The sequence below is a fragment of the Trachypithecus francoisi genome, unplaced genomic scaffold, assembly GCF_009764315.1.
Source record: "Trachypithecus francoisi isolate TF-2019V2 unplaced genomic scaffold, Tfra_2.0 Lachesis_group17, whole genome shotgun sequence".
Classification (NCBI taxonomy): Eukaryota; Metazoa; Chordata; class Mammalia; order Primates; family Cercopithecidae; genus Trachypithecus; species Trachypithecus francoisi.
In genome coordinates this window covers 64,239,685-64,255,285 of record NW_022681462.1, presented here as the reverse complement: position 1 = coordinate 64,255,285, position 15,601 = coordinate 64,239,685, and the positions used below count along the sequence as shown (strand labels likewise).

Here is a 15,601-nt window from a genome sequence, read left to right as displayed (position 1 = left end):
GGGACTACAGGTGCATGCCATCACACCCGGCTAATGTTTTTTTTTTTGTATTTTAGTGGAGACGGGATTTCACCACGTTGGCCAAAATGGTCTCAATCTCCCGACCTCATGATCAGCCCGCCTTGGCCTCCCAAAGTGCTGGGATTACAGGCAGGAGCCACCACGCAAGGCTGAAGCATATTAAAATCATGTATTCTCTACATTTCATTAGTTAGAGAATCTTTTTTAGACTAACACAGTCCTCTTTTAAAAAGTTAATAACCTCTGAAAAGTTTTCTGTAAGTTACGTCTTAATAAAAGTAACTTCAACTACTTTCCTTTCAATACCTGAGAACCCAGGCAAAAAGAAAAATGGAAATACTAATTGGACAAAATTGGGTAAGAGTTTCATTACCAGCGTAAAAAACACAATGAGGCTGGGCACGGTGGCTCACGTCTGTAATCCCAGCACTTTGGGAGGCCAAGGCAGGCAGATCACCTGAGGTCAAGAGTTCCAGACCAGCCTGGCCAACATGGTGAAACCCCGTCTGTACTAAAAATACAAAACAAAAAAAAATTAGCCAGGCATGGTGGTGCACACCTGTAATCCCAGCTACTCGGGAGGCTGAGGCAGGAGAATCACTTGAATCTGGGAGGCAGAGGTTGCAGTGAGCCAAGATCACGCCACTGCACTCCAGTGTGGGCAACAGCGACAGACTCCCCATCGCAGACAAAAAAAAAAAAAAAAAACCCACAAACAATGAGATGCTATTGTTTTCCAATCAGCCTAGCAAAACCAGAGTCAGTTATTGTTTTTTACTAACAAGAGCTCTAAAGAGATCCATTAGCATGTTTTTAATTAAGTTACATTCATACATATATTACCATATAGAATGGGAAGTGAAGAGGATAATTCAACTTTTTATATAAATACTTGTGTTAGGGATCACTTTTTTGTTAATCTTATTATAATAATAAATCACAGATTCCAAAAAAAGTGACAGAAAACAAATTTATAGCTTAATAAATTATTTAAAAGTGATCACCCCTGAACCTATCTTCCAAGGCAAGAAATAGAACTCAGCCACTCAGGTTGGGCACAGTGGCTCTCACACATATAATCCCAGCACTGTGGGAGGCCAAGGTGAGCAGATCACTTGAGGCAAGGAGTTTGAGAACAGCCTGGCCAACACGGCAAAACCCTGTCTCTACTAAAAATACAAAAAATTTGTCAGCTGTGGCGGCACCCTCCTGTAATCCCAGCTACTCAGAAGCTGAGGCACGGGAATCACTTGAATGTGGGAGGTGAAACCCAAGATGCGGAGGTTGCAGTGAACCAACATCACACCACTACACTCCAGTCTGGGCAGCAGAGTGAGATTCGGTCTCAAAAAAAATAAAATAAAATAAAATAAAACCATGTAATCCAGGGCCTCCCTCCATTTTTGGAGGCTGAGTAAGGATACATTCCACATCTCAGTTAAGTATCACTTTTCATACTGTTAGTAGGAAAAGCTGATTGGCACTCAATTTTAACTGTCAATTATATATCATTTGTATATAATTTGTTACACTTACCATCGCTTAAAAACTTGGTAAAAATACTCAGCAATCCACACATATGTTGCCATATGGGAGAACTGGAAGCCTTCCAAAGATCTCCCTGGAAATCTTGTACTTTCTGTACTAACATCATTGAAACTCTAATGCCTACCAATAAGTCATTCATCAACTGTGTTTGAATAATATGATTTCCAGCACGTTTTCTATAAAGAAGAAAAGACATTATTACAAAAGGAAATTCAAACAAAAATGTGAACATTTCTAACTCCCAGCAAAATAAATACATTCCTCAAAGGCCCAAAATCAATTTTAAATTATGATAATGTATTCCTCTCTCTTCCATTTGTACAAACATTCCAATTACGTTGATATTAATTGCAAACTTTCAACACTCTTTACTTATCAACATATCCCTTTTTCTCAGCCAACAACTAACTTCACTTCTTTTAGGGCAAAGAAATCAAGAATGAATGACAGAACTTGGGCTGGGCGAAGTGGCTCACACCTGTAATCCCAGCACTTTGGGAGGCCGAGGCAGGCAGATCATTTGAGGTCTGGAGTTTGGGACCAGCTTGGCCAACATGGCGAAACCATGTCTCTACTAAAAATACAAAAATTAGCCAGGTGTGGTGGTACATGCCTGTAATCCCAGCTACTCAGGGGGCTGAGGCAGGAGAATCACTTGAACCCCAGAGGCAGAGGTTGCAGTGAGCCGAGATGGCACCATTGCACTGCAGCTGGGTGACAAAGCAAGACACCATCTTAAAAAAAAAAAAAAAAAGAATGACATAACTTACAAACCTGAACACTCTCTCAACGTTGATATATTTTCCCTCCCTGGCTTTTTTTTTCTTTTTTGAGACACAGTCTCACTCTGTCGCCCAGGCTGGAGTGCAGTGGTGCAATCTGGGCTCACTGCATCCTCCGCTTCCCGGGTTCAAGCAATTCTACTGCCTCATCCTCCCAAGTAGCTGGGATTACAAGCAAGCCATCATGCCCGGCTAATTTTTATATTTTTAGGAGACAGGGGTTTCGCCATGTTGGCCAGGCTGGTCTCGAGCTCCTGAACTCAAGTGATCCGCCTGCCTCGGCCTTCCAAAGTGCTGAGATTACAGGTGTGAGAAACCGTGTCCGGCCCCTCCCTGACTTCCAAAATGCCAGGCTCTCTGGCAGAATTTCCCCTACTTCACCAGCACTCCTTCTCAGATACCTTCACTAATTCATCCTCTTCTCCCTGATCTTTTTATGTTAGGAAAGTCCAGGACTCAGTCTTTATTCCTCTTCTTTTCTCCATCTAATTCTCTCCCTTGCTGATCTCTTTTAGTTCATCAGCTTTAAATTATAATCTACGTGCTGATAATTCCCAAATGTTTATCTCCAACCCAGACCTCTCTGTCTAATTCCTTTCTGGTATATCTAACTTACTGATATTTTTACTTGGATGTCTAACAGACATCTCTAAATAAGTGAACTTATCTTCAACTCCAAATCTGCTGTACCTGCTGCATCTTTATCCTACAAAAACACTGTAATCATCCTTGCCACCCCTCATCTCCACTTCATCTATAGGAAATTCCTGTTGGTTCTACCTTCAAAATACATCTAGAATCAGACCAACTCCACTGCTATATCTTGGCCTGAGCCACTCTCATCTCTCCTTGGGTTACTGCCATAGCCTCCTAACTGGTCTCTTGCAGCTTCTGTCCTTCCCTCTCAGTCAGTTCTCAACACAGCAAAACACAGAATAATCCTATTAAGGCAAAAGTTAGGAAAAACAACTTGGTAGTTTCTCAAAAACTTAAACATAGAATTATCTTATGATTCCACTCTTATGTATATACCCAAAAGAGCTAAAAGCAGAGACTCAAAGATATACTTGTACATCAATGTTTATAGCAAAATTATTCACAATAGCCTAAAGGTAGAAACAGACCAAATGTCCATCGACAGATGGATTAACATGTGGTCTACTCATACAATGGGATATTATTTGGCCACAAAAAGGAATGAAATTCTGATACATGCTACAAACGTGGATGACCCTTGAAAACACACCTGTAATCCCAGCACTCTGGGGGGTTGGGGCAGGGGCACTGCTTGAGCTTAGGAGTTTGAAACCAGCCAGGGCAACATGGTGAAACCCTATTTCTACCAAAAATATAAAAACAGGGCATAGTGGTGGACGTCTGTGGTCCCAGCTACTCCAGAGGCTGAGGTGGAAGGATTGCTTGAGCTTGGGGGGCAGAAGTTGCAGTGAGCCACGATCCTGCCCTCCAGCTTGGGTGACAGAGCCAGAACTTGTCTCAATAAAAAAAAAAAAAAGGAAACATAAATGAAATAAGCCTGACACAAAATGACAAATATTATATGATTCATAAGAATCACCTAGAATACGCAAATTCAAAAAGACAGAAAGTAGAATAGAGGTTACCTGGGGCTACAGGAAATGACTTTTTTTAAAATAATAAAATTTCCTTTCTTTTGGACACACTGAATTTGAGGTACCTGTAGAACATCCAAGCTGAGATGTCCACAAGTCAACTGTCAACTGATATTCATCAGTCTACCACTCAGGAAAGAGAGCTAACTTGGAGTAATAAATTCGGGAATCCTGAGTATATAGGTGGTGGCTGACACCAAAGTGGACGTTATTAAGCAGTTCAAACAAACAAAATAAAAAGGACAGAACCCACCTTTACACGATGAGCATAAAAAGAAGAGCCAAAAAGGAGAAGAGACAAAGAGTTCCTGCTATGGCAAAAGGCTACCTTGAGTGAAAGATGATGATGTACAGGTATTATTTCTCCTCTCTCCCAGAACCTCCTCAAACCAACAGCCACAGGATTTAAAACGTAAAAAGATAAATTCTAAAGGTAACCAATATGCAACAAGACAATAACAATAATATTTCAGAAGCTGCAAAGCAGATGGATGAGTGATAACTGACAGCAGAATCAAGAAAAGTGGACGCTCAGCCAGGGAACAAGCCCAGAAGCCATTTGATTTGTAGTACCAAATGGCTCAGAAACTGTTGGCACTATGTACTCCTTGATGTGGAGGTAAATATAGGATTGAAAACAGGAAGACTAAACACCTCCGAGCCAGCAAACAACCTGTTTATCTTTAGAAAAGGTAAAACAGGTGTCTGGCAAGGAAGATAGCACACACAGATAAGGCAACAACATATTACAAAAAGGATAATTAGGTAAATATATGCACAACGCAGGTCAAATATTGAGACCTCTGCCTTCTTCCCTCACTCAGGAACCAGACTATTAAGACAATGGTTTGGAAGATTCTTCCATGGCAAATTCAGTATCTAAGCAAAAAGATTTAAACATACTGACATCTTTAGGTTTCCCCAAGGAAGAGTTCCCCCAAGAAACAGCCCAGCTAGACTAGCCTACAATAAAATCCGCAGTCAACTCCACCCATAGGCACAGATATTCAAATCAATCCTCGGTGTCCCATTATTAAATATGACTACCCTAGCCGGGCATGGTGGCTCACACCTATAATCCTAGCACTTTGGGAGCCAAGGAGGGAGGATCACTTGAGCCAATGAGTTCAAGACTAGCCTGGGCATTATAGTGAGATCTCATTCCTACAAAAAATTAAAAATAAAAAAAAAAATTAGCCAAGCATTGTGGCAGACACCTGTAGTCTCAGCTACTTGGGAGACTGAGGTGGGAGTATAACTTGAACTCGGGGAGGCAAGAGGTGCAGTGAGCCAAGATCGTGCCATTGCACTCAAGCCTGGGCAACAGAACGAGACCCTGTCACACACACAAAAAAATTTATAGATAGATAGATAGATAGATAGATAGGCAGATAGAAAGAAATACGTAATTGCCCAGCCAAGGATCACCAGACTTCTGAGGAAAGCTTCTAATAAGAAATATACTGAACAAAACCAGCAAACAGAAACAAGCAACTTGGAAGAAACAGAGACTATGTAAAGATGATAAAAAACAAAAAACTATCATGAATACATCCTCAGAGAAATAACAGAGGATATTTCACTCACGAAATAAAAACAGGATGCTATGAAAAAGGAACACACTCAGGTGAGGAAAAGAGTTCTTTCACTTATTCTCATAACAATTTATTAAATTTTTAATTTTTAATTTAAATATTTTAATATAGTTTAAATATTAAAATTTTGTATTTATTAAGATTAAATAGCAAACCTCTAAAAAATAAATTTAAATAATTGGGTCTAATATTAATGGAGAAAGGGGCTGGGCATAGTGGCTAACGCCTGTAATCTCAACACTTTGGGAGGTCAAAGGTGGTAGATTACTTCAGTCCAGTAGTTTAAGACGAGCCTGGGCAACATAGTGAGACTCTGTCTCCAAAAAAATACAAAAATTAGCTGGGTGTTGTGGTGCATGCCTGGGTGATAGAAACACTTGAGCCCAGGAGGTTGAGGCTGCAGTGAGCTATGATCACACCACTGCACTCCAGCCTGGGTGACACAGCAAGACCCCGTCTCAAAAAAATGTAATAGTAATAATATTAATGAAGAGGGATGAAAAGATCACATTCTGAGACTTTCAGATTTTTCTGTGTACAAAGACAATGTACAACTACAAGTGTGTACACACAAATGCCAACATATAGCACTTGCCTATTTTCTTCCAGGATTTCAATTAAACTCTTCTGCAGAAAATGAAGCACTGAAACAAAAGAATATGACAAACCAGAATTTAAAACTGTGAACTTCAACTTTGATAAAATAAAATATTTTATATCACTTATATAAAATGATACCATGATATAGAAACAAAAATTTAAAAAGAAGGGGCATGATGTACCTGAATTCTCTACAATGTTTTACCTATTGCCAAGAAACTTAAAAGAGCCAGTTCCAAAATGACTCATAGAAGCCATCAACTCATGGAACAAAATAAAATAATAGGACTTACCATTTTTAAGCAGATTATTAACACCTGCTCTACCTGTAGAGGAAAAAATGAACACTGGTAAGGCGTTTCATGAAAAAAATTAGTATCATTTAAAACCTATGATGTGATGAGAGGCGTTAGCCAGAAAAAGGACTAGCAAAGTGCTGCCTTACCCAAGTTAAAGTTCTCCATACAGGAAGATATATTGTCAATTACTTTCCTATAAGAGTATAAGTCAGTAGTATTCAATTCTTCCTGAAGACGAGAAGTAAAACGGTGTACAGCCTCAGGTAGAAAAAATTCAGGTAGGCTATTTAGTGAGCTAGAAAAAGAAACAAATATTAAAAATCTGACAATCTAATAGCCCCAGAATATGTGGGGAGGGAAGAGAATCACACAAATGTGGGAATACTGAACTAAACCTTCAAAATACAGCCAGAAAATTACAACTCCACACTACCATCACTGGAATTCCCTGACCTATCAGCTCATCTGGTCTCCCTGCTTCCATCTTGCTTCTCTCCCATATCCCAGATTATTCTCAACAAAGTAGCCAGAGTGACACTGTTAAAACATCATGTCACTTCTCTTACCAAAGCCTCCAACAATATCCTTCTCGGTTCAAGTACTAGACGAAGTGTTTGCAGTGACCTACAAGGTCCTCCCTACACAATCTGGCACTACCATAAGCTCCTGACCTCATCTTTTTTTTTTCTTTTCTTTTCTTGATTTTTAAAATGGCATCCATCACAATCCTGACCTCATCTTGATCCTTGTTCACTTAGCTTTAGCCACATGGCCTTGCTCTGTTCTGACATACCAGTCTTTGCTCCTGCTGTTTCTTCCATCCAAAATACTCTTCTTTCAAATATACTCAACAATCATTGCCTCATCCCTTTCAGGTCAATCTCAATTATCTTATCACGTCTGAGCAAAGCTATATGAAGTGACCATAATATTTTAAATTGTAACCCTCACCCCATCCTTTATGTCCCCTTTCCTCCCTCCCCGCTTTTAGACAGCACTCATGCCATCTAATAGCCTATAAATGTTACTTATTTACTTTGCCTATTTTCTATCTTCCCCTTAGAATGTAACCTCCATTCTGGACGGTTTCATTCATTCTACCCCCAATTCCTAGAGGAGTGCTGAAACACAGTAGGCAGCCAATAAAAATTTATCAAATGAATAAATTAAACATATCAATTTTGCCTCAATTAATATAAATCAAAACTGATAGGCTTTGTTCTAAATATAACTGGACAGTTCAAAGATTTTCTGGAAGAAAAGAATTCAAAAATGGGAATATTCAGAATAAGAAAAGTCACTAGAGGGATGACTTAACATTGATACATAATTAAAACACATTATCAAATTAGAGTAAATAAAAGTGTGGTGTTGGTGTATGAACAAATGGACCCAAATCAGAAATTAAACCCATGTATATACGTGAACATATAACACAATAAGGTGGCGTTCCAAATATGTGGGCAAAGATGGACTTTTCAACAGTTTGGATAAGTGGTTCCCCATATAAAAAAGAAAACTAAATTGGATCCCTACCTCACACTACATTCAAACCTTAATTCCAGATGGACGTAAACGTTGAGCAAAAAAAAAAAAATAGTATAAGGCCTGCAAATAATATTGTAAATAATCTTGTATTACAGAAAGCATATATAGTAAGGTATAAAACTCAGAAATCTACACACACAAAAATTAGCTGAGTTGATAACCAAAATAAAATTTTAACTTTTGTAAAGACAAGACACCATGAGAGAGTTTAAAGACAAGTAACAAAGGAATGTATTTGGCATATCATCTATACAGAAGTCTTATAAATCAAGAAAACATTCTAACAAGAAAATGTACAAAGGATATGTAATAAAAAAAAGTCACTCAAACTCCACACATTAAAAAATGTTCAATCACACTAGTAATCTGGGATACATAAATTATAATGATAGCATTTTCACTCATTAGATTTTAAAAGATTTAAAGATTCATATTATCCAATGTTGGAAATATATGAAGAAGAAATAAGTATTCTAACTCAATTGGTAGTCTGGGGGAGTACAATTTAACAAGAATTTCAACAGGCCTAATTTTTGGTCCAGAAATTCCACTTCTTGGAATTTATCTCAGAGAAATACACATATATAATTATATACATAAGAGTATCACTGCAATGGGGAAGTGATTACTTTAAAACATGTAATATAAATCATGTAATATGTACCATACATAGATACGTATATGTCATATATATGGTACATTTAAATTTTGGCATATTCATATTACAGAATATTTATAGCTGAAAAAGTAAGGACTGTTGGCGGGAATGTAAAATGCTGCATATTGAAAACAGTATGACAGTTGCTCAAAAAATTAAAAATAGTATGACCACATGATCCAGCAATCCCACTTCTGGGTATATATCCAAAGAACTGAAAGCAGGATCTCAAAGAAATATTTGCACACCCATGTTCACAACAGCACTATTCACAACAGCCAAGCAGTGGAAGCAACCCAAAGGTCCACTGAAAGATGAATGGATGAACAAAACGCAGTATATACATACAACAGAATATTAAGTCTTTTAAGAGAAGAAAATCCTGTCATATGCTATAGGAGGGATGAACCTTAAGGACATTACGTTAAGTGAAATAAGTCAGTCACAAAAATACAAATACAAATATTACACTAATATGAGGTATCTAAAGTAATCAAATTCCTGAATGGAAAGTGGCTGCCAAAGCCTGGGCAGGAAATGGGGAGTTGTTACTTAATGAGTACAGAGTTTCAGAGCTTTGCAGACGACAAGGTTCTAGAGATCACTGCACCGCAATGTGAATATACTTAACAATAGTGAACTATATACAATTAAAAATCATTAAGACTCAAACATCGTATGTTCTCACTCATAAGTGGGAGCTAATCTATGAGGATGCAAAGCCATAAGAATGATACAATGGACTCTGGGGACTCAGGGGAAAGGGTGGGAAGGGGGTGAGAAATAAAAAGACTACAAATTATTGGGTACAGTATACACCGCTCAGGTGATGTGTGCACCAAAATCTCAGAAATCACCACTTACTCATGTAACCAAATACCACCTGTTCCCCAAAAACCTATGGAAATAAAAATTAAAATTTTAAAAAAAGAATTCATTTAAAAAAAAAAGGTTAAGACTGAGGTTTTACGTTACATGTCTTTTACTACAATTTTTTTTTTAAAAGGATTATATGACATGGAAATATCTCTAAGACATTCCTTAGTGAAAAAACAAGCTACAGAACATTATGTAGAATATAATCTCGTTTACAGATACATTAAAAAGTAGAATGTTAACACACATACGCAGACCTCAAAGAAAAGGTCTAGAAAGATAAATACCAAAATGGTAAGTGACAATCTTTACTAAGAAAAGATAAGTCCTAAACAATGAAATGGAAGCCTTACCTTTTGTTTCGTATACTTCTATATAGTTTGAAATTTTTACACCAAGCCTATATTCCTATGTTATCTGTGTAAATATATATTTAAACCAAGAACAGACAGGACAAAAAGAGGAAAAAACAGCAAGATGACATTTAAACATAATCAATAAATGTAAATGGATTGAGGGAGGAGTTAGAACACTACAGCCCACAGCCTGTTTATTAAGTCTGTGACCTAAGAAGGCTTTTTATATTTTTAAAAAGTTGTAATTAATCAGTGAAAACAGAGAAGAAACCGTATGAATGAACTTTTTGTGATCTGTATCAGTTCAGTTTTATCAAACCAAGGAAGGAACTTTAGTTACTTTCGGTCAAATTCAACACTTTTTAACACCCGATTTCCCTTCCTTTTTTTCTTACCTTGCCAATACTTTCTTCAAGGGATTCTTTAGACTCAATGAAAGATAAATGCCTGCTAAAATATCCAAACAACTTTGAATAGTGGGATCACACACGCCATTTTTATCTACTTTCTCCAGCAGAGGCACAATCTATAATACAAAACATTGAAGTAATTTTTCTCATATCAAGTATAGCAAAGTAATATGGTTCCAGATACTCTTTAAAGTCTCAATTGCTGGGCATAGTGGCTCACCCCTGTAATCCTAACACTTTCAGAGGCTGAGGTGGACAGATCACTTGAGCCCAGGAGAGTTCGAGACCAGCTTGGGCAACACGGAGAAACCCTGTCTCTACAAAAAAAAATATGAAAATTGGCCAGGCATGGTGGTGCATGCCTGTAGTCCCAGCTACTCAGCTACTCAGGGGGCTGAGGCAGGAGGATCGCTTGAGCCCAGGAGGTTGAGGCTGTGGTTGAGCCAAGATTGCACCAGTGCACTCCCGCCTGGGTAAGAGAGAGAGACCCTGTCTCAAAAAAATAAATAAACCCTGTCTCAAAAAAATAAATAAAGTGTCAATTATAATGTGAAATGTTTTCCATACTCCACTGTCAAGGATATTGACTTAAACACCTATTTCACTATTTATTAACTTTTTAAACTCATGTCCCCAACTCTCTCTTTACCCTCCAGACCCACCTCCACAGAGAATTACAGACCTGTTAATGGCTTACGGTAAAGAACAGCTGTAGCACGATATAAAAACCAGTAACAAATTTACTTACTTTCCAAAAAAAAAAACTATGTGTGCTCAAATGGTAAATCCTAATACTGAAATACTAATAAGTATAATATTTATATTTTAAATTAACTTTTAAATGTGCCTGCTAAAAAGTTTTGAAGATTCATATATTTTAAAACTTATCTCCACAAAAGAGGTATGCACAATTATCTTCTACCTTATCTATTTACAGCTCAATTACGATAGAAGCCTGAATATGGCTTCTATTGCTGCTTTGAATACGAGGATATTATACAATAAACAGAAAAGAAAAAAAAATACCTATTTGTTAATGATAAACTGATATGCAATAATTAGGGGCCAAAAACTGTCAGTGATTTTTTTAAAATTCTTAATAGCATGATACTCTTAAAAATGCATTCATGAATATCAATTCAGACTTACCTGTTTAACATAATGGATTTGTGACACTCCATCCGTGAGTTGTACACAACGTAACAGCAAAGAAGCTAGATTTTTCCCTTCCACATCAGCAAAAGCTATATAACATATACAAAAAAATTGTTTTCAATGATTTAACAATAAGTTAAATAAAACTTTGCCTTTGTTGTGCATTCTACAAAATTTTTTAATTATAAACCAAAGCAATAGGTGGAACATAGTCTGAAGACAGAATTTTAAGAAAATTTTTACATCCAAAACATAAGGAAAAATATAAAGAATTTGAATATTATATGCTAGGGGTCCCAGTGATTAAAATATTCTGCTTGCAAACTAGAAAAAAATTATTATATAAGGGAAACCAGAAGTCACCTACATTTCAAAGTTTCAAGGTCCTGACAGCAAATGGTCAACACAGCAACTTGGATTTCTTTCTTCTTCTTTACACCCATTTTAAATAGAATTAACAGTAGTCACTGCAAGAAAGAAGACTTTAAGGCATTAATGTAATGTTTCTCAACCTCAGCACTATCAATTTTTGTGCTTTGGGTTCATTCTTTGTGAACAGTATCATCCTATGCATTATGTTTCATGCATCCCCATCTCTACCCGTTAGATGCCAGTGGCACCCTCCTCCCTCCCAAGTTGTGACAACCAAAATATGTCTCCAAACATTGCCAAGTGTCCCCTGGGGGGCAAAAGTGCCCCAGAATAAGAATCACTGTCTAAGAATTTCTGATGTGAAGAAGAAAAATGTTTTAAGCTCAAGTTTATTACTGACTAAAGTTATTTTACCTACTATGATTCAGTCTTTGTATTTTAAAATACAGCAAACTTTTCTTTTAGTGAACACACACACCAAAAAAACCTAGCATACTTTTCCCAAAAATAAAGTACTTCAAACTAACCTCAGTGACTTGTTAGACTAACAGGAGGTACCACCATGTACTGATTTCTGCAAAAATGAAACAAAAAAATTTTTTTTAAATACTATTCTCTTGAGTTTGCTTTTATTGATACTTAACAAATCAACGGGTTCATAACAGGCTAAACAACTCAACTCAAAGACTACACGACTACACACTAATAGTACCATGCCATCTGGAAAGAAGTTGGTAGCGAAATGTCATAGGGCTCTTTTCTTGATGCAGTTAGCATTTTTAGCAGTATTTATGATGAAAATATTAGAGGATATAATGTACTACATGTATAAAATAAACTAATCTGGAAGGACACGTTGAATGATGCAATCAGGAATAAAAACAGGTCAACAAACTGGAATAATGAGCAACACAAAATTTACCAAGATGAAATAGAAATAAATGTAAAGGGCTGCATTTAGTTTAGGGGAAAAAGAAATAGAGGCTGAGGAGGCAAAAAGTAGTTTGAAACAGCTCAACAGCACAAGATGATAGCCAAAAACCACAGAAGTCAGCCTATCAGAGCGCATGATTTTATCCAAACAGGTCAGGTGACATGTATAGAGCATTAGGTGCAGCGCTGGCGGCCATACTTTAAGGAGCCATAACAAACAATGTAGCTGATTTCTGAAGGACCTAGAGAGCACCACCTTCAGAGAACAGCTCAGTTAACCAAAGGTGTTTGGCCTGGAGAAAAGTCAACAGGACAAGAGCCTTAAAACAGCTACTAGACTGTTTTGGAGAAAAAGGGAGTAGATTTATTTGTCTACTATAGACTTACTATCTTGCTATTAGTAAAAGTTAGTACAAGCTACAGGGAGACAGATTCCAGTTCAATACAAAGGAAAAGCTCTATGGTCCCACTAAGGACTGGGCTACCTTTTAAACAAAGAATTTCCCAACACCAGGAATATTCGAAGAGAAGATGACTGAATATTTTGTCTTGGACTCCTGAAACAGCCCCCCTAACTGGTCTCCTAACTTATACACTTACCTCCAAAGAGCCCATTCTGTTTACAGTCATCAAAGCAATCTCTTTAAAAAAAAAAAAAACTCTCATCAAATTGAATTACTTACTCTCTTCCTTAAAACTTTCCAAGGGTTTCTAAATACACTTAGAATAAAATTCAAACTTGAGGCTGGGCATGGGGTCTTGTGCCTGTAATCCCAGCACTTTGGGAGGCCGAGGAGGGTAGATCTCCTAAAGTCAGGAGTTCAAGACCAGCCTGGCCAACATGGTGAAACCCCGTCTGCACCAAAAAAAAAATACAAAAATTAGCCAGGTGTGGTGGTGGGCGCCTATAACCCCAGCTACTCCGGAGGCTGAGGCAGGAGAATCGCTTGAACCCCTGAGGCAAAAGTTGCAGTGAGCCGAGATAGTGCCACTGCACTCCAGCCTGGCGACAAGAGCAAAACTCCATCTCAAAAAATAAATAAATAAATAAATAATAAAAACTTGAGATTTTGCCCTTCAAGGCCCTAAATAATTTGGCCCTGCCTTCCTCCACTCTTCATCTCAAACCAATCTCCTCTTCACCATCTCAAGAGCTTTGTACTTCCTGATGCTTTTATTCCCACCTAAGAGGCTTTACACTTCCCAGTATCTCTGCCCCTTAATGTTCTTGCAAGACTGACTCCTTCTCACCATTCATGTTTCTGCTGCAATATTACCTTCTAAAAGCCTTCCATGACCACTCTATCTAAAATCTCACCAATCCAACACATGTAGACACCATTTCTGTTAATTTTCTTCATAGCACTTACTAGTACCAGAAATTACCCTAACGTGTACATTTGTATATTGTCTGTCTCCCCTAGTAGCAAATTGAATGAAGGCAGCAACTTTAATCTGTTTTGTTCATGTTTCAGGCCTCAATTCCTAAACCAGTGCCTGGCACATAGGTGTTTAACAAACACTTGACGAAAAAACAAATTAACAAATATTTGTCAGAGATGTTCTAGAAGAGATATATGTCTTTAAGGGCAGGAAGGTGGACTACCTGGTATCTAAAATCCATTCTACATCTAAGTGACATTCTACATCTTAAGAACCTATGGTCTGTTTGGGAAGTAAGAAATCAATACAGTAATGGCAGGTGAGCAACCACTTAACCAAAAATGGACGCAGCTAGGAAGGTGTCGACAACAGAGTAATTTGTAAAGGGACAGTCAGATCTAGCGGAATTGAGGCACGCTTCCTAAGAAAGTAACCACTGTACAAAGCCAGAAGAGATTGGGGAACGTAACTAGGGAGACTATTCTCTGGTGAAAGGTAAGCAAGTTTGCAGGAGGATTTGCTCTTGCCATTCTGAGGGCTATACAAAAGCAGATTCGGTAATTATGCCTGCCTAAACGTGTGTCCTGAAGAACCGGGGTCCCCAAGGGGGTAAATCCCGTGTCTACCGCAAGGCCAGAAGGTGCCCAGTAAATTACACTCCTCCTAAGTCCCACTTACTGCTTCCCTTTAGAACGCTGCTTCACTCTACACCTTCCTGGCTGACTCCCACAAACATTCTCTGGGCGATTTCTGAACCACGTGGAGTTGAGAAATGACACTGGCAGAAAGGGGTTAAAGTGCTGTCTCCATGGAGACCTTAGCGACCGGAAATCAGTTTCACAGCCGCCGCATCCTGGCGATACCAAAAATTGGGAATTGGTGTGGCTTGCCAGACGGCCCTAGCAAAACTGGCCGGGCCGAGCGCAAAGTCACGCGCTACCGCGGGTCTGGCAGGCAAGACACCTGGGAGCCAAACCTCGTGCCCGTCGGCGTCTGAGAAGAGTCGAAGGCCCCTGGTCAAGTCCCGGAAGCAGGTCTCCTTCTACGGCGTCTCCGAGACTCGCAACGCGGTCCGCGGTCGACTACCGGGTCAGGGCGAAGAGAGGGAGGGAGGGGTAACCTGGGGGAGTCATCGCGAGAATTGACCAAACGCAGCTCCCCCAATCAGGAGTTCGAAGAGGTCGTGACGTCACCGGGGTGGGCGGTAGCTATCGGGTCTGCTTAATCTGCTGTTTTACTGTCAGTGGCGCGCGTTCCTCGTGGTGGTGGGGCTGACCGGCCCTTTTGCGCGCAAGTCATTCTCTTCACATGCTTGGGCGCCTGGGAAGCGCCTTTGTCCCAGTCCAGACCTTCCACCTTTCTCCCACTCTGTTGGCCCAGTGCAGAGTCTAGGAGAAAACTACGTGGAGTTTAGAGTCTGCGAGATGGAGCAGG

The 15,601-nt window shown here is 38.8% G+C and overlaps 1 protein-coding gene across 9 annotated transcripts in view; it reads right to left on the bottom strand.

Moving 5' to 3' along the window:
* THADA (THADA armadillo repeat containing) overlaps window positions 1-15,281 on the bottom strand; it is a 366,170-nt gene extending 350,889 nt beyond the window's left edge. For 4 of the 9 annotated variants that reach the window (XM_033175863.1, XM_033175871.1, XM_033175868.1 and 1 more), the window contains exons 1-9: window positions 15,144-15,281; window positions 12,379-12,425; window positions 11,847-11,946; window positions 11,474-11,568; window positions 10,310-10,440; window positions 6,623-6,771; window positions 6,471-6,503; window positions 6,173-6,221; window positions 1,558-1,745 (exon numbers count right to left, since the gene is read on the bottom strand). In XM_033175863.1, coding sequence (XP_033031754.1) covers window positions 1,558-1,745; window positions 6,173-6,221; window positions 6,471-6,503; window positions 6,623-6,771; window positions 10,310-10,440; window positions 11,474-11,568; window positions 11,847-11,922 — 721 coding nt within the window. In that variant the 5' untranslated portion in view covers window positions 11,923-11,946; window positions 12,379-12,425; window positions 15,144-15,281. The other 5 variants (XM_033175866.1, XM_033175869.1, XM_033175864.1 and 2 more) reach the window with 4 other exon arrangements.
* Window positions 15,282-15,601: the final 320 nt, after the last annotated feature.